Raw genomic sequence first — 24303 nt, forward strand, 5'->3', positions numbered from 1 at the left:
TAATTTGTTTTTTTTATTGAGCATAATAGAAGTTCAAAACAATTTTGTGGATCTCTGAATATTCCATTAATTATTCACTAGATCACATACATATCACAGGATTATATAATGGTTGGGTAGATGGAAGATACAAAAAACAAAAAAAAGATGACAAAGAGTAAGTATAAAATGTGGTATAAATAGTGATTTGAAGCAATCACTGACATTCTATTGGACTAAAAACGTTTCTTTGATAGCTCGGGTTTTATCTTTATCGACTAGTTTGATACTAAATAATTCACTTTTCATAACGGTAAAAATGAAAGGTAGTCTTACTTTACTTTATAATAACCTTTTTATTAAGCAACATAATTTTACTCAATAATCAAACTATTTAGGTGTAACAGTCGATAAATAAAGTAGTTGTAACAATTCATAATTTAGGTGGTTTATAAAGTTTTTATTTACATTACGTCTTACCTTTTTACTGCCGTTAATTTTGGGTCATTAATTTTATTCTCTTTTAGCTTAGATGATACATATCATATTTAACTTTTTTCATCTACGGTTCACCTATTTCAACTGATCAGGCTTCAAAATCAACCATTAATTCATATTTTATGATTACAACTAACAAATTTTAATAACTATAACAATGCTTTAATTATCACTCCGATAAACTGCGCTTAATATCATTATAAAATAACAAGATCTAAGGAGAGTTTCGATTGCTGGAATTGTGTGATACTACAATTAGTTCTACAAAAATTATGATTAGGTGTACCAATACAGAACAGAGTGTTTATCTCTGACCAGCCGAACAATATAATTATATTTTAAATCTCATAATATTTTAAATGTTAAAGACTCTAACATTTTCTCTTTCTCTTTTCATGAACAATTAATTTAATAATAAATAAATAAATTAATTAATTGATAATTTCGTTTTTATATCGTGTTTTACTAAATTATGTAATATATAGAAAAAAGAGGAATATAAAAACCGTCCAGTAAAGGAAGACGCAAGTGATATAATTACATAGAATAAATAAATAAATACGTAGAGAGAGAGTGTGTGTGATTGATAGAGAGAGTGTAACCCTCGTTAGAATGTATAGATATGCTGGAACTAAGAGGATAATTTGTCATATAAAGATCTGTATACTGTCATATAGTAGTAGAAATCTGTCATATACAGATTACTTCTATACATGGGGCATTAATGCCATTAAATTTTCAACTTAAAGGGTCAAAGAAATGAGGCTGTACAGCAAGGTCAATCTCAACATCTCAAGATTTCGCCTAATTAAGGTTTTATTTTTTTTAGGCACATTTTTTAACAATTAAAAAATAATATTTCCAAAAGAATCTTTTTTTGCAAAATCGCACCCGCACCCGAAAATCTGCTCAAATAAATTAGTGACTAAGTGGTATACTGCGTCATTAGTATCCCCTCTCACCACAAGGAGCGCTAGTGTAGCAATGACGTACAGCTGCTGAAGTCGTCTGCAATGTTGTGAAATCACAGGTGAGCAGCAGGATTAATAAATGATGAATATTTAACGTGTAAAAAGTATTTTTTACACGTTAAATATTACACGAAGAGTGAATTATGATTAAATTTTATTGTAATATTATTATTAAAAGTTTAAATAAACCAAACATTTTTAAAAATTGTAAAAAAAATCAATATTTTTAAACTTTGATCGACTCCCCCACCCAATATTGCCCTCAAAATATCTTTTTCTTGTGTCACTTGCAATACAATTATGTGTTGGACACAAAAAAATTCGGTTAAAATATATGCAATAAATAAAAAGAAAGCTTTTCGATTTTTGGGAAAGGGAGAAAGAAGAGTTTGGAAGAAACTACTTTTAAAAATGGTAAAATAAGCACGCATGCATGTACTGAGCGTAAATAAAGAGGGGTTATGTCTACAAAATATTGAGAAACTAGACTCCGAAAAACCTATCCCACTACCTAGAAATATTGTCCCCAAAATGTTATCAACCTTTTTTTTTTGTTTTATGGGTCATAATACGTCGAGAAATGAAAAAAACCCATACTCCATTTTTTGACTTATTAATAAATGATTAATTCTTTAATAAATGATTTATACTTTCCTTCTTGCAGCACTTTAAACTAAAAAAAACTATTTTCAATCAACTTTACGGAAAGGTAATTTACTAAAATATTAATCACAGTTTGCTAACTATAATTAATTCATTGTATCATGACCTAAATAAAACAAAGTAACTTACTGTAACGAAGATACGTTTGATTGAACAATATTAATTTTCTCCTTTCAAGGTACTTAAAATTATGTCATGATTTGTTTAATTGATATCTTTAAAAGAAAATGAAGTGAAAATATTTACAGTTAATATTTCTAATTAATCAAATTTCACTGAAATTTCATGTTAGTGCCCTTATCAAATAACATTTTAAAATGAGTGAATAATTTTATAATTAATTAAAAAATTCAGAAATATTGGATACTCTGTCATTAGTAAAACGTTTATTCTTTCAAATTTCCTTCGTTAAACCTGTTTTTTTTTTTTTTTTGACAGGCGATTTCAATCACTCGTATAATGCATTCATAAAATAAATCAATATACGAGTGTATAAAATACTGAAAAATTCAATTTTGTATGAGTAAAGATTGAAAAGAACTTCCATTAATGTTAAAACTTTATATTTAACTTAATATTCAATATTCCTCTCTCAGATGTAAATTAAAATATTAGTTTTACCCTTGTGAAATCATTTAGCTTAAAAAATAACTTCTCTCATACAACTCTATTAGAAAAAAAAAAAAAATTAATAATTGACTAAGATACAGCAACAATATTTTTCTACTTTTGAAATTGCAGTTATTTCTCCAACTGTTAGCGTAAGTAACAGAAATAAAATGGTTTTTAGTGGTAATAGTTCTAAAATCAAAATGTTCTTATAAAACTCGCGCGCGCGTACACACACACACACACACACACACACACACATATATATATATATATATATATATATATATATATATATATATATATGTAGAGGGTCATTCACGGGAACCGGATGTTTTTAAAATAATCATAAAAAATTGAATATTTACTTTAAAAAAGTTTTATTGGTAATGAAACACTTGTTAAATCAAAGCATTTGTTACTTACTCATGAACGAAAAATTATGTCCGGCAAGTGATGTCCATTTTGGGCAATACATTGTTGTAGCCTTTCACGGTAACTGGCCTCAATTCTTTGCAGTATGTCTACATCAATCTGGGTGACGTGAAGACGAATTGCGATCTTTAGGTCCTCCAATGTACGCGGTTTATTGCCGTACACACGCGATTTCAGAAACCCCCACAGAAAAATATCACAACTACTCAATTCGGGGGACCGAGAGGGCCAAGGAATGTCGCCGAATCTGGAAACGATCCGTCCCGGAAACAATTTACGGAGAACAGCCATCGTTGCCCTCGCTGTGCGCTGTAGTTCCATCCTGCTGGAATAACACATTTTGAAAATGGATTCCCCGGTTTCGTAAATAAGGGATGAAAAACGTATTCAACATCGCAATGTAACGATCAGCTGTTACAGTTACGGCAGCGTCATTTTCTTCAAAAAAATATGGTCCAATAACACCGACCTTTCCTATTGCACACCACACAGTCACCTTTGGGCTATGAAGTGGTCTCTCGTGAAGCTGATGTGGATTTCTTTCTGCCCAATATCGGCAATTCTGTTTGTTGACGAAGCCATTCAGATGAAAATGGGCTTCGTCACTCATTAACAATAACAAGTTTTCATTTTCTTCAAAAATGGTAAGCATTTGTCGACAAAATTGTAATCGCTGCGTGAAATCTTGCTCGTTTAACTGCTGCACGACGGCCATCCTCTTGTAAGGATGGAAATGCAGGTTTGTATGCAGAATTCGTCTTACCGTACTTGTGCTCATTTGAAGCGCTGCTGAATGCTTCTGAATAGAGCGGCGTGGGCTTCTGACAATGGCTTACCTTACTCGTTGTGCTAGCAGTTCGTCGGGGACCCGGTGGTTTTTTCTTCAATATTGAACCACTTGTTCGAAGGTTGTTTACCCATCGCAATATTGTGTTACGAGAAGGGACACTTGCATTACGATGGATGTTAAACTGACGGCGGAAATCTCGCTGATCAGCAGTTACGGATTCGTCATTTAGCACAAAACTGTCATACGCGTACAGGCGTTGGTCTAGCGTCCACGGCTCCATCTCAACGACTAAAATGTAAATGCTATGAACAAAGGAAACGTCAGACACCAGTCACGTGCCCCTCCCACCACGAACGCCCGAGTACAACCCACTTCAAAAACATCCGGTTCCCGTGAATGACCCTGTATATATAGATATATCCAGGAATAACTTTTTTTCAGCAAAATGGAGCGCCACCTCGCTGTCATTTAAGGGCACGGAAAATTTTTAATTAAAAATTTCCAGATCATTAAATTAGGTCGTAGAGGAGCCACATTAGGAAGTCATAGTGTAGGCCTGCCAAGTCTCCAGATCTATCTCCTGTAGATTATTATTTCTGGGATTACTTTAATTTTTAATTTATACAAAACAAAACCTGTAAGCATTATCTACATGAAAACGGATACAGTCAAAGAATATACACAAATACATGATACAACAAATAAAAAACAGATGATATGATATTTAAGGTTAGCTCGCACTGCCTAGCTGACATTTTCAACATTCAAGTAGAAAAGTATGCTTTCAAAATTTATTGTATTTAGGACCAAAAACATTTAAGTTAATTTAAAAATGTTATATTGTGGTAATTAAAATAAATAATATCAGTTAACCTAGCCGTTTAATTTGTAGTAGAGTTGCAAATTATGAGTTATTGCGTATTTATTTTATTAGTTTTTTTATTTTTATGAAAGCTGATATTGTTTAAAGTTTGTTATTGGATGTAATTATAAAGGTAATACGAAATAAATAAAAAATTACGGGGCGTTTTATTTCGTTTTATTATTATTACCGCAATTTTTCCGTTTTTACAAATTTGGTTGCTTAAGATCAGTATAAAGTACAGAGCGTTTTGTGGTCAGCGGAGTATACATCAGTTATAACTGTATAACGGACTTTCCGGCGTGTATATGACAATGATCACCTTCATGCAAACAGCATGAGACGGTGGTACAAGCAGTTTAAGAAATCTGGCAACGTGGAACTGAAAAAGTACCCTGGACGGCACAAAACAAGTGACGAAACAGTTGAGTGTATACGCCAAAGTTGTTTAAGAAGCCCTAAAAAAATCAATTTCTAGGCAAAGTTTACAGTTAAAACACCAAGAGGGATGGTATATGTAAGATGGGTAAATATTTAACGATGACAAGCTTACTTGTTTTATTAAAGCGCCTAGTAATTGGAGTTCCATTATCCGTTTAAATATTTTTTTTCACAAATAATAATAAATAATATAACCCTCAGAGTATTCTCCCTTCCTACCCAGTAATCAATAATATAATAAATAACCAAAAGAGATCATTGTACCTGGAACGCCCGAGATTTAAATGATATTGGTACAATTGCTTATTAAATCCAACTGTCCATCTGTAACAATGGGCAATTCCTTAATACACAACCGCACCAGGGAGCAAAGTTAAATTACCCCCTTTCTCATTTTTATATTATTATTATATTATTATTATTATTATTATTACGATTAACAACTACAGCTATAAGAAAAATACTTACTCTAATATATGTTATACTCATATATAATTCCCTATATAGTGTGAACCTTATTTTCTTCTATATAGCAACTTTCTTCACCAAATTAACACACACGCGGTCACGATAGCGACCGGTATGTAATTTGTATGACGAATGGGCGTAAACCAGGACCAATTCTCCGGCTCTCAAAGTAGCTGAGTTACAGGACCCGGCCACGAGCCCCAGCCGGCGAATGGAGGAAAGTAAGCGTATATAAAGTGGATAGGAGAATTAATAGCATTGATATAGTTCGAGGCTTAGTGGGTTCAAATTTTTTTTTTTTTTTTATTATTATTATTTTAAATATTATTTATAATTTTTTTTATTAACTCAGCACACATTCAATGTACGTTCGTAAACAAACGTAATTAATGTTTTGCCTGTTTAAAAAAAATCGAATTCTGACTTAATATTCAGTACAATCGTCAGGAGATGGTACAAAAATAAATAAAAAACTTTTAATTATAATACGAAATAATAATAAAAATCAAAAGTAATCGTTACGAAATAGAAAGCTTGACTTTCCTTTTGACCTTCTTAATCTGACGCATAATGTTTTTCCGATTGTCGCATTTTAATATGGATGTCAAGTAAAAAAATTAATAAAACTAGGTTACGTTTCCTATAAAAATAATTTTTTTTTTCACGGAGCGGTTTTAAAAATCTACATAACTTCGATTAACAATTGAAAACGGGTTATAAAGGAAAGATTACTAATAAAACAGGCGGGAATTTTCACCATTGCCAGAAAAAGTCTTTCCTCTACGCTTGGAATTCAATACAGGGTTAATAATCCTGTTAATAGCCTAACAGCTAAATGAGATAGCTGTCAATAAGGAGCTGAAATCGGCCATAAAGTTTTTCCAAAAAAATTCGATCTATTTTTTGCAGTTGTACTCTAATTATTTTTATGATAAAAACACCAATTGGTCAAGGTCAACTGCATCCTAAAATTATTTAATTCGAATTTTTTTTTTTTAAATATACACGTATATTTAATACTGGATAATTTTTAAGACAAAAACGTCATATGATGAAGATGTTTAAATTGAACCAAATTCTTTTTTTACTGAACATTTTTAACTTTTCCGCATTTTGTACTCATTAAGTTAAATCATACATTTAAAATTATCATAATATATTTTATCATAATGATAAAAATTAAATCATTAATATTTTGAAATTCTAAAATGTATTTGAAATATAAATCTGTCAGCTGCAAAATTGGGAAAGTTATGCAAACCTTTACCAGCTTTTTTTAAAAATAATATGTCTGCAGTTCTGTTTAATATTTTAAATTATAATTTATTACTACTGCACCTATCTGATGTTAAATAAAAGTGTGCTTACTACGTAAGCGATTAGTAAGGGAAAATAAAACAACCAGATAGGTATATAATGAATATTTAAAAGTATTTATTAATTTATTCGTAGAAAATAGTCTGTCCGGTAAAATAGTACGTACTCATTAACTGGGATATACGTATTTTGCCAAAATACCTATCATAATTTTAAAATATTTTACAAAAATACAAATTGAAGTATTTTTGTAAATTATTTAACAGTACAGAAACTGGTATCCCGAATTTTAATTGTTTAAACTAAAGAAAGAAAGATTTTGTGAATATAGATGTAGGAGAAGGGAATTTTTTAACAATATTATTTATTTTTGTACATAAGCTACTATTATAATGGTCGGGAATCCAAAATAAGAAATAAATAAACGAACGCAATGAGTTTTATCCTATTTAGCTGTACAGACTTTTGCATCCTTTTGTACTGAAATATGATGGGAATATACTGAGACAACAACGCAAAAAGGATTTTACTGTTAATGATTTTTTTAACCACACAAATATTTCACGAGGTTTACATTGTTTTAGTACTACTCTTTCAGTAATACTCAAGTATTTTTTAATGTAAAAATAAATAACTAATAGTAAATTGAAACAAAAGCATAAAAACAAAACTTTCACCTCTAAATGATAATTGTTACGTAAGTTTATTAGTATATTTTTAATTAAAAAAAAAACTATTAAGACCCACTACATGATTTATACTAATAATAAAACAGAGAAACGTTTCATTACTTTCTATGAGAAAATCGTTGCACCCATGAAATATTTTTTTTGCAGAAAATTGTCTAAAGTTCTCTTTCTTCATATATCGTTTTATGTTAAATATTGAGATATTTACAGAGGAATCAATTTTCTGTGCATGTCATTACCCTAATTTTTTGTATGAAGAAACTTCCTAACGATACAATTTTTTTCTTTTATTCATAATGCTATTTTTCATGTAAATTTTTTTGATAAATGAAACGATTTGATCATAAAACAAAAGGGATCCGTAGGTCGCCGGTTCATATCTGATCCGGAGGACCTCAATATTCAATGTGCAAATCTTACTTCTCGATATGTTGAATTCTAATCCATCGCACCAAGCATTAAGCAAAAAAATCTACAATGTATTATTTTAATATTTAGATCATTGTTTTACTATTTTAATATAATTCAAGTCGATAAGATTTAGTTAACCGCATTTTTAAGTGCATGTGTTCTGGAAACAATTTTAAAATTTCTGCAGATAGATTTTCTGTTTCCTTCCCCACACCTTATAAATATATAATGCTGTGAAATTTATTTTTACTAAGCGTTTTATTTTATTTTTATAATTTATTTTACACTCGGTAAAAATTTGGATAGCAGTTTCGTTTTGTTTATTTTCTATTTTTTATATTCTACAATAATTGTTTTTATTCTATTTTCACATTTAAATTTATTTTTATTTATTATTTTGATTTTTTATCTCTTATGATATAACCATTATTTATTTATCTCTCTATTGTGAAAACGTAGGAATAATTTAGTGCTATAAAGCTTATTTCGAGGCGCAGTAGAATTAAGTTTTATTTTATTAAATATTAATTATATAGAATGGGCCATTTTCATGATCATTGAAGATGTGAAATTTTAATTCTAGTGGTATAATAATAATTCTGAACATGCTTCAACAAAATTTACTGAATAATTAAGTTTTTAAAAATGACTTTTTTTTTCGTTGTTTGATTTTATGTTCGAGAAAATAAAACAAACGTCTACAAAATTTTTTTATTTAGTGAAATATACAGATATATAAACAGTTTTTAAAAGATTTACTTTTTACAATCTTTAGATTCGAGGCTTATTAGTAGTTGCGAATGAAATAAAACTTTAAATTTTCTAAAATAGGTAAAAAACTGTGAGCCAGAAACTTTACCAATCTGTGAATTTGTGATTGTGTTTCATGAGTTGAAGGGCTATGAGGTTCAAATAATAGTGAGATTATGATTTTAAATTTGGTATTTACCGGTAGGAGGGTTTCTTAATATCTGCAGTGGTTTTTTGGCCTTATTATGTATTTTTTTTATTTAATGAACATTTTAAAATTTATTTCTAAAAATGGGTTCTTTTTGCAATTAGAGTTTAATCAGTTGCTTGACAAGAAATAACGTTTATTTAGTTTGCATGCAGCTCTTGCATTTACTACCATTTTCTATTTTTTTTTCTTGGAAATCCCATCGTTTGATCGAAAAACAACCCCGTGGCACAATGTATAACTCATAATTGCAATCATTACATTATTTTGACAACTCTCAAATGTAAAACCGTTTACTTTTTTTAACATAAGAGAAAAATTTCTATCCGCTCCCTTTCTAGATATCCAGCAAGCATTAAGTAAACTCTGATTGCCAGGTCTACTATACAAACAATAAACAAATTTACCTCAACTTTTATTTAACAGCGTAGTTACTTGACGGACGTTTCTTCAAGATAGAATACAAAGAGGATATAATTGAATTCTTTGATACTTCCTCGGGTGTTCCTCAGGGCCTAATAAGTAATAAATGTTGGGGGCCTATCCTGTACTCCATTTTCACTGCGAACCTTCCAGTCACAGATAATAACATTACTGCATCGTTTGCTGACGACATGGTAATCGTGACTGTAAATGAAACAACTCAATAATAGAATAAGTTGCAATCCGAGTTAGATCTTTAAGATGAATGGTTGAAAAAATAGAAAATAAAGGTCAATAAAGTGAAATCGACATTGACAAATTCGCATGAGAATAGGTGAATGCCCTTGAATCCATTTAGATGCAGGTTACGTACCGTGAGCTTAAATTTTCCGTTATTTAGGTATGCACAGAGACTGTTGTCTAACATGAAAGGTTCACATTAAAGAAAAAAAGAAACGGCTAGATATCAAATTCTAGGAACTATACTCCTTATAAGAAAGGGAATTACAAAAAGCTACCGTTACCAAAAATGGTTTGGACATACGGAATCCAAACTCTGAGGTACGGGAAGTACCAACAATATAGAGATTGGTTTTTCCAAAATAAATCTGCGAAATACATTACACAGGCGTCATGGTTCGTACGGAACAACGAAATTCACGGGAACTTAGGGTCGAGAGGAAGTCGATCAATATGCAACTACGAGTCATGTTTTTAAAGTAATTTTAAAATTACTTTAAAAAATTCGAAATTCCGTTTCGAAATTCCGTCGCTGCTATACTGCGGTCCACACACGCGCACTGTGTACCCGCATCTGTTGGCAAGCCACAGACGCCATTATAGAAATGTTCAACTGTGTTTACGTATATTTGTGAGAATTTAAACTGACTCCGCTGCTCGAGAATCCCGCCGACTGTGAATTACGTGGTGTGATTCGTTTTCTTAGCGTTAAAGGCGTGAAAGCGGCTGAAATTCATCGTTAGATCAGTAAAGTGTATGAAAAAAAACATTATGAGCGATAGAATGATACGAAAATGAATTAGAGCTTTTAAAAATGGCCGCCAAAATGTTCATGATGAGGAACGGAATGGATGACCTTCTGTCTTTACTGAAGATTTGGTGAAGAAAGTTGACGAAAAAGTGAGAGAGAACACACGCTTTACGATTTCTTCACTATCTGAAGAGTTTCCTCAAGATTCAAGAAGTGTTGTCTATGAAATTGTGACCGAACGCTTAAATTATCAAAAAGTGTGCTCACGCTGGTACCGGTGTCAAAGCGACCGTGTTGCAGTGGTTATTAAGTCAGACGGCAGATTTCTATGACGACGGTGTTCAAAAGCTGGTTGCACCAGACGATAAGTGCCTTAATATTGGTGGCAATTATGTAGAAAAGTAATTCAGTACAGACTTTCACGTAAAAATGAAATTGTTAAGAATAGTGCACCTTTTTAATCTCAAAACGGTACCTACTTTAAAAACATGCCTCGTAAATACAAATTAAGTTTTAACGACCACATAAACTCTCTAGTTGTTAACCTCTTAGACAATGGTGAAGATGTAAGGCGATTAAAGCGGGTATTTGTGTTGGACCTAGGAACATAGTAGTGATACAGAGGAGAAGCTAATACTGAAGAGAGGAGGTTCTCTTTAAGTTATGCGTAATCAAAGTATTTATAACCATTTATATTTCTAATGTTATTTGTTCTTAAGTTAATATTTTTTCTTTTTTCATTGTGATTTTAATGGTAGTACTGGACATTATTATGATTTCTAGTACATTATTGGCTGGACTTTATCAATGCTTATGCTACCTTAGATGTGTTGATGTCTAGAATGTGTATTTAATTAAGGTGTTTTAAGGGAAATTCCTTTATAAATTAATTACTGAGATGATATTTACTTACGATTTCTAATCTACGAAACCGTTTATAACTATAATTAAGATTCAAAAAAATAAAAAAATATGTAATAACAAACAATAGTTTTAAAACAGAATGATCGATCAGTGCTTCATATTCCTTTTACACAATATCTTCAACCTTCCATTTCCTTTCATTTAATATTTGGAATATTATCAGTAAAACTGAAAAATATTGCAACGAAATCATTTTAAAACAAGACAAATTTAAACACCAAACAACAATTTAATAATTTATCTATTGCTAATTAATTATAAATGTTATTTTCAGGAACTACATGGACTCAAGAAATGGTATGGCTCATTGGCAACGATTGTGATTTTGCATTAGCTAAAAATCGGCTGCTACTTCAGAGATTTCCGTTTCTTGAGTAAGTAAGCTTATTATAATTTGCAATAAAATGTTGCAATAGTCTTTTACATAAGTTAGTGTATTTACGTAATCCATATTCTATATAAAAATACGACTAAGAGACTAACTTAAAAACCAAAAAATCACTTTTTTATTCTTTAATTTATACCCCAGAAAGTACACTCGAATCATGGCCATTGATACAAAAAAAAAAAAAAAACATGTTTCAGCCACTTAATAAAAACCACAACATCGATTAATGGATCACAAAAATTTTACGTATTTTTTTTTATAATTAATAATTCGTATTCGTAAAAAATTTCATAATTTTTTTTTAAACCATTCACACAACTACTCTATTTACTCCTGCGTAGTTACCTGGACGGACCTTTTTCCCAGGTTAACTATAATGAGAAATAGTATGCATTCCTTGACAACGAGTGAGGTGTTCCTCAAACTGCAGTTGGGGGGGGGGGGAGTTCTGTTCTCTATTCTATCTTTACTGCGGATCTTCCGGCTCCGGTCCGTACCACTATTGCTTCATTTGCCGATGACCCAACGATCATGGCTGACCCAAAGATGATGATCCACTTGAAGCTTTGGCTGAACTGCAGTCTTGGCTGGACCTAATCAACGCGTGGCTATCTAAATGGAAAATGAAAGTCAATCCAACGAAATTGACTCATATGACGCTTGCAGTGAAAAGAGGTGACTGCACACGGATCCACCTGAATTGAATTTATATTACAGTGGACAGTGTGCAGTACCTAGATCGGTCTATACCTGGAACTTCCTCTAAGAAAGATTCATGTAAGCGAGAAAAGGAAAGATTGAGCATCAAGTTTAAAGAATTGCAGTCTTAATACTAGGCAGGAGAAGCATTTATCACCATCTAATTAGTTATTGTTATGAAAAATAATTCTGAAGTCGATTTTGACCTATGAAATCTATCTCTGTGTTCAAGCGCCAGCAAAATTGAAATTATTCAGAGATTCCAGAGCAAATTAGTGAGGAGGATAACGGAGGAAACGTGGTTTGTAACGAACAGTGAAATTTGTTGCCGTACGTTCGGGAAGAAATCCAACGATTCTATCCGAGTACAAACTAAGCCTTAACGATTACGTAAACTATCTGACTGTAATCCTTCTAGACAATAGCGAAGATGTTAGATGACTGAGCGGCTACCTGAAAGCGGCGGACGTGAAAGACTACTAGCGATATTCGGGGAGGGATTTCATCTCTTAGGATTATCCACCATCTCAGTATTTGTTTGAAAGCTAGTTGATTATGTTTTCCCTGTTTCTTCGTTTCATTTCTACTTTACGTCTTCTACTGTTATTTGTAGTTCTCAGATTGTGTTGTTTTTATTTTTTATTTTTTTACAATATTGTTCCTAGTGTTGTTCTTTGTACTTCATCAATGTAAATGCTTTCATGCATGTACTGTACATATCTTTTGAATGCATACGATTAAAGCGTTTCAATAGAAACTTCTTTCATTTGATTACTATGATGCAATTTACTAATGGTTTCTGCATCAATGAAACAGACTGTAAATAAAATTTGTTAAAAAAAAATTTCTAAATAGTTTTCTGACCGACCAAATATTAAAAATGTCTGAAAAATTTTTATATGCAGTAAATTCCCCTGATGTGATATATTAGGAAAATATTCTTTATAGAACGCAATGGCTGAAACAAATTAATAACAACAAAAACAATAATAATTAACAAAAATTACAACAAAAATTAATAATAAATTATTATTATTATTAAGGTAATTAATAGTATTTATACAGTTTTATAAAAAAAAAATTGTTCATAAATTATTGTCATTATCAAATCCAGTACAGTGTACAGACTAGGATCATAGGTTAAAAATAGCAATCCTTTTACCGTTTCAGAAACATGTATTACCAACTGTGGTGACTCTCTAATACTCAAATTTTTACGAGAACATGATTTTTATATGTTTCTACTACTCGTATTTTCTTATTAACAGTACTAAAAGACATCAACTCTTTTTAAGTAAGTGTAATAAAAATAAGAAACTTCTCTTTATTATTCCTGCTACTACTGTTGAGAACATGATTTTGTTCTGAAATGTTCAACGTTCTTTTTCATCTTTTTAACCAAATGAAGGAATATATGAACAATAATATGATAAAAACTAAATCTTATATATATATATATATATATATATATATATATATATATATATATATATATATATATATATATATATATATATATATAATATATCTATCGAGCCAAAAAATTAAAAATAATAACATAAAATGAAAAATTTAATACAGTTAATAGTTTTAGTCATGTATATTTCCAAGAGACTTTTTCAGAAAAATAAAACAGTGCAAAACCAATTAATATTCATTATTAATAATATAAATTAATAATCTTTATGAAAGCTTAAATAAAATAAGGGTATTATCTGTACATTGATCAAGAATATCTAATTTTCAGGCATAAATGCCTCTAGTTGTTTTTGACAGTGTTCTTTTGTCTGAAGAACATGCAAGGAAAGAATGGGTTTATGCATTCTATTTTTCTCAAATCCCGCAAGTGGATTTCTGGGTGAACAACAATAATGCAGATGAAAAAGCGAATGAAGGTACGCCTTGATCTACGTGTCTCTATCATTTCGTCTAATTCATCTTAATTATAATACTGCAATCACCTGCCTATCTTTGAATATAGTTCTCAAGGAAACAGTGGCAATCCCGGTCTGGTATCAGTCATTACACGAACTACCCACATTTCGCTTAGAGAGGTAAAAGTCAGAATCCACTATTAAGAAAGTATATGAAATTATCTTTACCAAAAGATACGCAAGAACACCAATTCACCTTTTACGTTCCATAGTTGGCAGGAAAAGTGACGCTGTCATTTCTGAGAATCTCAATTTCGGGACTTGTCATTAATCTTATGGTCAAATTTTGCGGTTATGTTACCTTAACATATTATATTTTGTAAAAATTTCGTAATAGATTTCCATTTTTAACCGGTGAAATTTATTTAGAACCTAATCTAAAAAATGACAAAAATTGTTCCGCTAGAACGGGTTAGAGCATCAATTGAAAATTTGAAATATTTTCCAACAATAGTTGTAACAAATTTTTAACATTTTAATTTTATTCATCGTTATGGAAAGTGCATAATTGGTGATAAAATGATGTAATTAAAATAAAAATAATAAATAAAAATAATAGTTTTCTCCTAAGAGAGTACAAGTCCTTCTAATTATATTTTACGTTTATGCATAATTAACACTCAAATCACAACTTTAAGATAGGTTTATCTAAAAAGTTTTATAATTGGTCCATTTTACTGTTTTTGTATAATGCCAAAATAACAAACGCAAATGTTTTTGTACGAGAGATTTTTAGATGAATGATCATGTGTAATACTTAAATTACTTACAGAATGCTTGAGATATCTGATTAAGAAAAAAAAGTGATAAACACAGAAAAAAATATGGCCGTCACGTAACTTATGTTATTGGTTAGAAAGGTAGGAACGGTGACTATATAATGAATCATTGAAGAACCGTGACAGTTGCATTCCTACGTTATTGGTTTCTCCCTGCGTCTACACGAGAGAAAGGATAAAACCAAAGACAATAAATAATGCAATGCCAGCCCTACAGACATCTACATTTTTACTAGATTAAACGCAAATTTGTTTTTTATAATGGAACATTACTAAATTTCCCAATTAACATAATTAATAAAATAAATAAATAAAATATTCTTTTAAGTATCCTTTCGATATTTAAAAGTTGTATATATATATATATATATATATATATAGAGAGAGAGAGAGAGAGATAGTATCATTTTTATAAACAATTCATTAAGAAAAATAGTAATCAAAAATATATTAAGCGTCAATTACGAAGAAATTAATTTGTTTTTCTTAATTTATTGATGTTATTTCAAAACAGATCAGATATAGTTTTAAAATAATAGATATTATCAGGTGGTGATTTTGTGCGTAATTTACCTAAAAATATCTTCATACAACATTCAAATAAAAGCTCCAAAAGCTGCAATTGTTGCAAGCTGCAACAATATCCTTTCAAATTTTGTACTGTTTTACTACTGGTTATCATAATTTAACGACTGTATAAAGTGACTAAGTTATAAATTGCTTACAGCAGAACAGTCCTAAAAGTTTTAAGTATCTCATATCAGACCCACTGCGATTTTTTTCTGAAAAATTATTATGATGGAAAAAACATCAAATTTATCATTTGGAATAAGCCATTGTTCTACGGAACTATTTTGACAATTATATGAAGTTATGATATTCAAATTTGAAGATCAGTAAGTCATATGTAGCAATCGTCCAACGGTGCTAACTATACATCTATATACAATTAGTAACTCATATCTTAACACTTTCTTCTATTTAGATTATTTTTTCAATTTATCGTTCTTTATCGTCATTAATTTCATCATTTATTCTTTAGTTTTTAAAATAATTTTTTTTTTATTGGATGTAATACTCATGGATATTTTCTTCTTTAATCAAATTTCTTTCCACATATTTTCCCATACAACTGATATTTTTGTTTGTGATTCGAATAAAGACTAGTTGTTGGAAAAATTTGTGTATGATAATTATAAAAATTTTACTTTTAAAAGTCCTAGTTTTGATCCTCAATATAAAAGTTACATTTATTTGGGTAAGAGCACTGTATTTACCAATTTTTAGGTACAATATCGAGAAATAACTTTATTTGGTAAATGATTTATCAGTATCATAAGATCAGTTTATATAAACTTTAAGATTATATATTAAAACTATAGATAATTTTAAATATAACAAAAATTTAATTATTTTGAGAAGTTGAAATAAATTCAAACCTTTCATTTCTCTTTAAATTTCTTTAAATGTCTCATTTAATTTACTTTTAAGAAAGGTTATAGTTTAATAGGTTTTCTGTAGCCCATTTTAGGAATTAGGTAATCACTAGATTGGTACATTACATAAATAGTGAAAGAACTTTATTAATATCACAGCTACCCAATCTGGTTCGCTTCGCTCATCAGACCGTCTGAACCCTCGACGAGTTCGCATCCTCATGTTTGTGACAGTGTTAAGTATTTTACGAAAATATTTTGAAAAAAGAAATATTAGTGAGTAGAGAATATTTTTCTGAACATTTTGGTATTTTTATGTTTAAAATAGGCTTAAGGAGTGAGCAGATGTAGAATTTAATAGTTTTTAATAGAAATATAATATTTAACGCTAGCCATATGGATAAGAGGAAGTCCCTAAGGCTTAGGGACTCCGTCCTGTTCGTTTAGTCTTATGTGTGATCGTGTGAGGTTGTGTTAGTTGCCAGTCCAGCTGCTGCTATTGGCGCAGAGTGGACTGCGTGACGCGCCAGATGGCTGCGCACAAACGACTCTCTCCTGCTAAATAGAAAATACTTTTTTTTACTGCTAAATATTAACCAAATCCCTTTCTTTTATTAATGAAATTAAATAAATAAAATTAATAAATTAATAATAATAATAAATAAATAAAAATAATCTATGGTTAGAAATTAAATAAAATATAATCTGTAAATTAATTGAAAACAGACTGCTTTTAGTGGGAAAGAGTCGTGGAGGGAGCCGTTTGCTACGGCTCTGTCACGCTAAATAAAGAATCTTTTTTTACTGCTAAATATTTACTAATAATCGCAATCTTTCATCAATAAAATTAATAAATAATAGTAATAAGTAAATAAAAATACAAATATAAATTTAAATAATTTACGGCTTAGAGATTAAATTAAAGAATTTGTAAATTAATTGAAACGGACTTCTTCTAGCGGGAGAGAGTTGTGTGCAGCCGCCAAAACATTGGTCCGCTCTGCGCCAATAGCAGCTAAAATAAAAATGTGAGCACATATGACAAACGAGCAAGCAAACTCATGCACCATAATTTTTTATAGAGAGTGATATTTGTACCCAAAATTTTTATTAATAATTTTTTCTAAAACGAGGATTTTTTGTAAAGTTATTCGTATATTTAATTTTTTTCTGTCGATATGTATTTTTATATGAAAGTTAGTTAATATATTTTTTTGTGAGTAAAAGTGTAAACATATATTTGTATCTAGACAAATATAAAGTGAGTGTATGAATAAAGATAACACGTCATGATATTAGTAAAACATAATTACGTGTATTTACGCCTGAAATATGTATGTAGACCTGCATTAATACTTATTTGTATGCAATATTGCATAGCTATATGATGAAAGGCGACATACGTACTGATAAGTCAACGGTGGTCTCAATCTAAGCTGAGAAAGCATACTTCGCTAGAAATGTCCGAACTCTCCATGTTGCCAGTCAGTTTATATTAGTTATATAAATAATCGCTTACGCTAGTTAAAAATTAGAAAATTTCATTATCTTCTTTATTTTTATTTATTCTTCTTCGATTTCCCGCCCCTTGGTGCCGGATCCGCGACTAAGCATAAGCTCAGCTCCAAGGGGTGCCATCGCCTCAAACTACCTGGGAAGGGCATAAGGCCCCCCCCCAGGCAGCCGAGACTCGGTATTTCGGTGTTTATTGTTTGTCATACCTCAAATGAGGCGATCACAAAGGGTTCCCCTCACCGGGACGCCAATCTTAATGCCTCGTCACTAATGAGGAATCCCAAAGGGATCCCCCATCGGGACAAAACGGTCTTGCCTCCCCCCAACAGCACTGCTAGGGAGTCTCCACTCGATCATCGAGGATGAGACGCCGGAGCCACCCACCCCTCCCGGTTGAGGTTGTCCTTAAGATATCACGGCGTAGCTGTGCACATATTCAAGGCGCTGGTGCAGGCGAGGCCACCTTACATCCTCGACCCCCGGGTGCATGTCCGTGCGATCTACATGACAGGCAGTGGAGTTCCTGTTTGCAGTCCCTCTTTAGGTGGCTGGCCATACCGCAGATAAAACAATGACCACTACGGTTTGGGCCAAGCACGTCGAGTTACACGGCAGACCACACAACCAGTGCGGATACGCCCGTCAGATAGTTTCACCGCAAGAAGAGGTGGAACTGCCAAAGTGACTACCTGTGTTGATTGGTAGGCCGGCCGCATAGACAGAATTTCCATGAAGACTGATCCCCCAATAATCTTACGGAGCTCATTCATAAACTCATATCTTGTTGTAAGTACGTTTAAGTTCTTGACAACAATTTGAGTCCACCTGTCACCCTTCCCAGTTAATGCCGCAGTGGTAACCTCGACCTTCTTCACAATGTCTCTGCTGAGTTGTTCTGCAACTTGCATCTCCGGGTGCGAGCTGACTGTCAGCACGCACACACGCAGAGTGGTCTCATACCTCCTTCAACACACGTGGAACTGACCTGCATAAGACCGAAGCCACCCCACTTTCACTAACCGCCGTATCAATTACTATAGTGCTATAGTGTAGTCCGTCTAGTCACGATCAATTGTTGTGCGTGCGCGCGCGCGCCTACACACACACACACACACACACGAAGAAATTGTTATTGTTATTTTGAAGAAATTGTTTAATAATATTTTGAAAAAAAAATTATTGGATGCCAGCCAATTTTTCAAAAAACAAGACATATTGAATCAAATTTCTTAAAATTAATAAATGTAAACTTTATTAGGATAAGAAAACTGAGGTTTGGAGGTCTGAGTTATGACATTTCAGAAATAAATTCTCAGACTACACATTCCGTTATAGTAGTTGACAGTCTTAATGATTACTCATGGGAAACATAAGATTTACCTTCACCTCAATAAAAATAAATGTCTCGTCGCATGCAGATTAAATCGTAGATTTCTAGGTTTTAGATTTTATTCAAACAGAACATATTTTTGGGTTGAAATTTTTATTCCTTCCTTTGCAACGATTGTTTAAATTACATTTTTTTATATTATCTTATTTAAATATGTTCTTAAAGTCGAATTAATGAATAATTTGGTAACTTGTTTTTTATTTTTTATTACAGGATAATTAAATATATAATAAGAATTATATTTTAATTATTTTAAAAATGATATAGCGGGATGTGTTATCAGAAATAATTAATATTCCAATATAATCTGTACATTATGACTAACATTTTCAATGTTTTACACTCAATAATTGTACGAACTTATCCAAAAATTTGAACACTATGAAATAAAAATATTCCTTCTCTTTTAAAAATTAGCGAAAAGTATATACTAAAATAATAGAGATAGTGATTTTCTAGTATACATCGTTTAAAGCTGTTTCATAGAGTTATTTTACTTTAATATCCACACAAGCGTTACGATATTGTAAGCGATATGTTAGTACTAAGGGTATATTTAAAGGAGAGATGGATTAGCTACTGTTTCATTAAACACAGTGTAACTTACTGCTAATCTCAAGTCAAGTATTACTTTTACCAGTATTAACATGAAATACAGCTTATAATTTACTTATACAAAAAATGTAAAACTATAAACTATTAAAATAATATGTTTGATAATATTCAACAACACATCCTACGTATCGTTAGGATTGCACAATATTACTTGATAAAAATTCGTTTAATTCATTTAAATAATTTTTCGTTTTTTAGTTGGGCGGAGCAATTTATAACAAATTACTTTTCTATTTTTATTTTACAAAATTGTTAATTATATCGATTTGATACTGGAGGGACAGGTGTATGAGAAAAATTGTGCAGGCAAGCAACGTTTGGAATATGTAAAACAAATTGTTAGGAATATACGATGTAGGAGATGTACCGAAATGAAACGACTGGCACTAGATAGGGAATCTTGGACAGCTGCATCAAACCAGTCAAATGACTGAAGAAAAAAAATTGAATTTCTTGAGTAGTTTTGCAATTTAAGTTTCATAGATATTTTATACATCTCTGTAAATCGTAAAAAAATTATGTGTGTCTGTATATGTGTGTGTGTATATATATATATATATATATATATATATATATATATATATATATATATATATATATATATATATACACTATCTGCAAAGGCGTGCCGTAGGCATGCCCTCCGAACGGGTTGTCCTGGAGGGCGGCATCTCGGAATGGGATTATTAGCTGTCCAAAACTGATTACCTCCTGTGTAAAAACAATTTTTTTTTTTAATGATGAAAGTTGATATAACGAAAGTTAAATTAGAAATTAACTCTAGAAATTGATACTAACGAATCTGGATTTTCCGCTAGTGATCAGTAAATCCCGGTGGCTACTTTTTGGTTATAGTTCATTATTTTATGAAGAAAAACAATCACATAAATAAATAAAAAATCTGACGTGGACACCACACGACTTCCTTGTACGCCTATTAAATTACATGTACACATTTTTAAAAGTCATAAAATGTTATTTCACTAATAACTTCTGATTATTTTCAATCCTTTTTTTTATTATTGAATTATTATTTATCGTACATTTGTTTTTTTTACAATCGGAGGCTAATAATTATTAAATCAATATATTTAAATAAAAAAAAGTTAAAAAAAGGGAAATTACAAAAGGAGGAAAATGTTGCAAACCAAAAAAAAATAAACAGAAAGAAAATGTTGCAAGCAATGAAAAAATTAAGAGAAGATGATAAATATAAAGAGGAAGAAAACGAAGAAAATGTTAAAACCAAAGAAAGAATAAAAAGATTAAGAGAAGATGATGAATATAAAGCGGAAGAAAACGTTAAGACCAAGGAAAGAATAAAAAGATTAAGAGAGGATGATGAACATAAAGAGAGAAAATTTGAAAACTAGAGGACGTGTACATAAATTAAGATCAGAAGAATTATATCACACCAAAGAGCGATTAAATGAATGGCTTCAAAAAACAAATAAACAAAATGATCAACTCCGACTAAGGGAGAATATTGTCCAACAATATGAGAGTAGTAATGAACTAAAAGATAAGAATTTTTTTGCAATTGATCAGAGATTGGGCATGTATGCCTCAGAGTAAATGTTGTTCTTGGAGGGTCAATTTTTCAGTAACTTTGTAGATAACTTTAATGTAGATAAAATTAAACAAAAATTCTAGGATAATTAATTAAAATTAAACCAGAAAATCAAAAAATAATACGATTCTAAATTATAATTTTCCTATAATATTAAATAATCATATGTTTCACCAAATATATTACATATATACATACGTACTAATGCCTGTTAAATTATATATACACATTTTTAAAAGTACATAAAATCTTATTACTAATAACGACTGATTTTTTTATATCTATCGATTTTTTTATTGTTATTAAAGAATGATTATTTATTGTAAAGATTTTTTTACTATCATGGGTTAATAATTATTAATAAATCAATATATATAAATTTAAAAAAAAAGTAAAAAAAAAAAGAAAATCAGAGGAAGTCTGATTCCAACCGATGTGTCTTCCCTTGTAAGATCCAAATATACCATTAATTAAAATTTTATTTACCTATAATTCTGGAAGCAATGAAGACAATTGCCAATTATGATATATAGTTGAAAATCTCTCAATGAGGGCTTATTACTGCAGTTAAGAAAAAGTCGAAAATTCAAATTTTTGGGGATTTTGGTCTGTTTTGGGCACTTTTGGTTCATTCGATTGCAGTCAAAAGGAGCGGTGCATAACGAGATATTACAATAGCCCTTAATCCAAAATTTCAAAATACTACGACTAATCGTTTTTTATTTATACGAGATACATACGTCCATACATACATATATACATATGTACGTACAGATGTCACGCCGAAACTGGTCAAAATGGATTCAGGGATGGTTAGAATGGATATTTCCGTTGAAATCGGAAAACCAAAATTTTTCGCCGTCATACTTCCTTTACTTCGTACAAGGAAATAATATATTATTTATTTCGCATATATATATCGATATATAATAATTAACAAGTACACACCTGACCACCACGAGACTTGTACTAAGGAATCGGGATTTTCCGCTAGTGATCAGTAAATTCCAGTGCTAAGCTAAGGGAGGGGAACACACACACAGACAGACACACATACAAGTGCCCTTTAGTAGGTTAGGATATATATAAATGTGTATGTGTGTGATGAAAACTTAAGTATTATGTTTGAAATTCATTTTTTGGTGGTTTAGCCAACGTAGAATATGTAATTGAGAAAATGAAATTGAAGTACATAATTTATTAATAATTTTGGGGTCAATAATAGAATTTCAGAAAAACCAGGAGTGCAAATAATTATGACGTCACTGCGTCGCAGTAATCAACCAACAATAGCTGAATCTATATTGCATGAACGTTTTAATACTCTTATATCAAGTCATTAAATCTATTAATTAACTAATTATAATACATCTGTTAATTTTCATACGTGAAGTACAATGTTATTATAATTAATTTGCTATAATATGTAGGGGCAAATTGTGAATATAAATAATGAGACAAGTGATATTTAATATTAATATCAAATTGCATTATTGTACAGTACACCTCAAAGCAAATAGGTGGAATTTCTACTTAGAAAGAGTCAATCAGGATTTTACTTCCTTAATCTATAGCCAGAACAATAAACACACAAACAATATGGTATTATTCGGAATAATAAATTAAAACCTCATATTACTCTATTTTCTTATAAAACCTGCTCCTTTTGACGTGTTTAGAACTTATACAAGCAGCTTACGTAAGATTAAGGTTATTTTTATTTCAAAGATAAAATAAAACTGCCTGAAACAGCCGATACAATAAACATGTCGTTTACACATGTTTAATGATTTATTGTTTAAATTATTACATATCTTTAGTAAAGTCGAGTGGTCGCTTGAACTGTAATAAATGCACGAAGAAAGTTTTCATTTTAGTATGAACATACTACGCACTGCGTTCTTTCCCTGCCTAAAAAACAGGCCACTATTAAAAAAAGTTTCACACGTTTTGATTAAAAACAAGCGCTCCTGTCATTCGGAAAATAAAATAAACAAAAAATGAACAGCATATTTCCTGAAAGGCAATTAAGTAATAGTTCAGATTAAAAAGACATTTTTTTTAGCTACACTTTTTTTATTAATAACAAAAAAATTTAATTAAATAATATTAAATTATTTTAGCTAATTTATTGTTTCACACGGTAGGAAGTACTTTCATTAAAACACGTACCTGCTTTAATTAAATGAAATTTTTTCCGCCTTACGGTAAAAATTATATCACACATAATAAAAAGAAAATAAAGCATTAATCTTTTAATGTCTCAACATAATTGTACCCTATAACGCTAGTTTTAAATAAAATAGCAATTCTACGTAAATCTGGTTCACAATCATGAGTAAATCTACTGGTAGATCCCATTATCACGATAAACCGGTGAATAAAAACTGATTATTGAAAACCTACACCGTGGCTGAGTGGTAGGTATCGTTATTGCTTTCATCCGATGGTTCGAGGTTCGAGTTTCAGTTAGGCATGACATTTTTTAAGATGCTACAAAAAACTAATTCCACTATCATTCCTCAGCAGCTGTTAAATAGTACTATCA

At 30.7% G+C, this 24303-nt stretch overlaps 1 protein-coding gene across 4 annotated transcripts in view; it reads left to right on the forward strand.

Moving 5' to 3' along the window:
• LOC142319069 (luciferin sulfotransferase-like) overlaps positions 1-24303 on the forward strand; it is a 359044-nt gene that overhangs the window by 188845 nt on the left and 145896 nt on the right. For all 4 annotated transcript variants that reach the window (XM_075355929.1, XM_075355928.1, XM_075355927.1 and 1 more), the window contains one exon: positions 11704-11803. In XM_075355929.1, coding sequence (XP_075212044.1) covers positions 11704-11803 — 100 coding nt within the window. The remainder of the gene's footprint in view (positions 1-11703; positions 11804-24303) is intronic.

Source organism: Lycorma delicatula, chromosome 2 (assembly GCF_047948215.1).
Source record: "Lycorma delicatula isolate Av1 chromosome 2, ASM4794821v1, whole genome shotgun sequence".
NCBI classification, from domain to species: domain Eukaryota; kingdom Metazoa; phylum Arthropoda; class Insecta; order Hemiptera; family Fulgoridae; genus Lycorma; species Lycorma delicatula.